The following is a 1,092-nucleotide window of genomic DNA, read 5'->3' as shown; positions in this document are numbered from 1 at the left end:
CTAGTCAGTTTGAAGTAAATTTATGGTGTTTTTTTAATTACAAAAATGTTTATTTTGGAAATTAATTAAAAAATCTTCATTGATTAAAGTAATCTATTGTATAATAGTGTACTTTAATTAAATTACATATAATTAACAAGAGCATTAGAAGGAAACAAATAATTAAGTTAATAACCCGATTTCGCAATTGTCGTTTGTGTAACGACAGAAAAGACAATGTGTTTATTTTAACAGAAAATAAGTGAAAGTGTACTTATTTTAATGATTAATAAAGATTTCAAACTTCATACTTAACTCAATGGTTAAAATAACCACCTACAAGGAGTTCTGGAAATAATGCATTAACAATTTTTTGCTAAGTCTGTTGTTAAGACATTTTATTATATTTTTTTGGTACGTATGACCTTTGAAAATTTGGAGATAATAATTATTGTGTAAAAACAATAATAAGACAAGGTAGAACATGGTGAATGTCTTTATAATAACATTTAAATAAATAAACACGGAAAAATAATTAAAATTAAAATTAAAACCATCAGCCCTAGAGTCTCTGCGTGTGAGCGAATAAGCTATAGTACAATGAAAGCACACAGATGCGGACCCGCCGTCCGTCGAGGTGGCCGCGTTCTGTTTTCAAAAATGTTCGCGTTCGAATTTTGAATTATTTTTGTCAAACGCCATATTGTTTTTATAACCGATAATTGTCATCCGATTATACAGCCAATGTTTTTTTATCTGACACGGTTACGTTCAATAAGTTTTGTGTTTGATTACGCGAGTTATATTTATTTGTTAATAAACTAATGTATAGATAATTTGTTACTGGCATAAATCGAACGGTGATCGCTGCTGTGAAATAAAAGTGCGCGTAGATATGTATAGTTGTTTAAAAATAGTTTCGCTTGAAAAATAACTGTTTTGTAAGCGTTCACAATGCAACGTCTTGCTTTTTTGTTGCATTCAATTATTTTGAATAGAAAAATGTGATTTGTGAATGGTGTTTGGATTGCCGAAATAATATGGAGAAGCCTTCGTACAAGGTATGGTTATTTTACACGTATTATATGTCGGTGATGTCGTTTTTTTTTTTTT

The 1,092-nt window shown here is 29.2% G+C and overlaps 1 protein-coding gene across 1 annotated transcript in view; it reads left to right on the top strand.

Moving 5' to 3' along the window:
* Window positions 1–598: 598 nt before the first annotated feature.
* Window positions 599–1,092, top strand: part of LOC119838875 (AT-rich interactive domain-containing protein 5B-like) — a gene marked incomplete at its 3' end in the record, with an annotated part of 54,611 nt that continues 54,117 nt past the window's right edge. The window contains exon 1 of the mRNA XM_038365017.1: window positions 599–1,040. Coding sequence (XP_038220945.1) covers window positions 1,020–1,040 — 21 coding nt within the window. The remainder of the gene's footprint in view (window positions 1,041–1,092) is intronic.

Source organism: Zerene cesonia, unplaced genomic scaffold (genome assembly GCF_012273895.1).
Source record: "Zerene cesonia ecotype Mississippi unplaced genomic scaffold, Zerene_cesonia_1.1 Zces_u006, whole genome shotgun sequence".
Lineage (NCBI taxonomy): Eukaryota > Metazoa > Arthropoda > Insecta > Lepidoptera > Pieridae > Zerene > Zerene cesonia.
The sequence above is the reverse complement of the archived record's forward strand: the minus strand, read 5'-3'. Positions and strand labels throughout refer to the sequence as shown.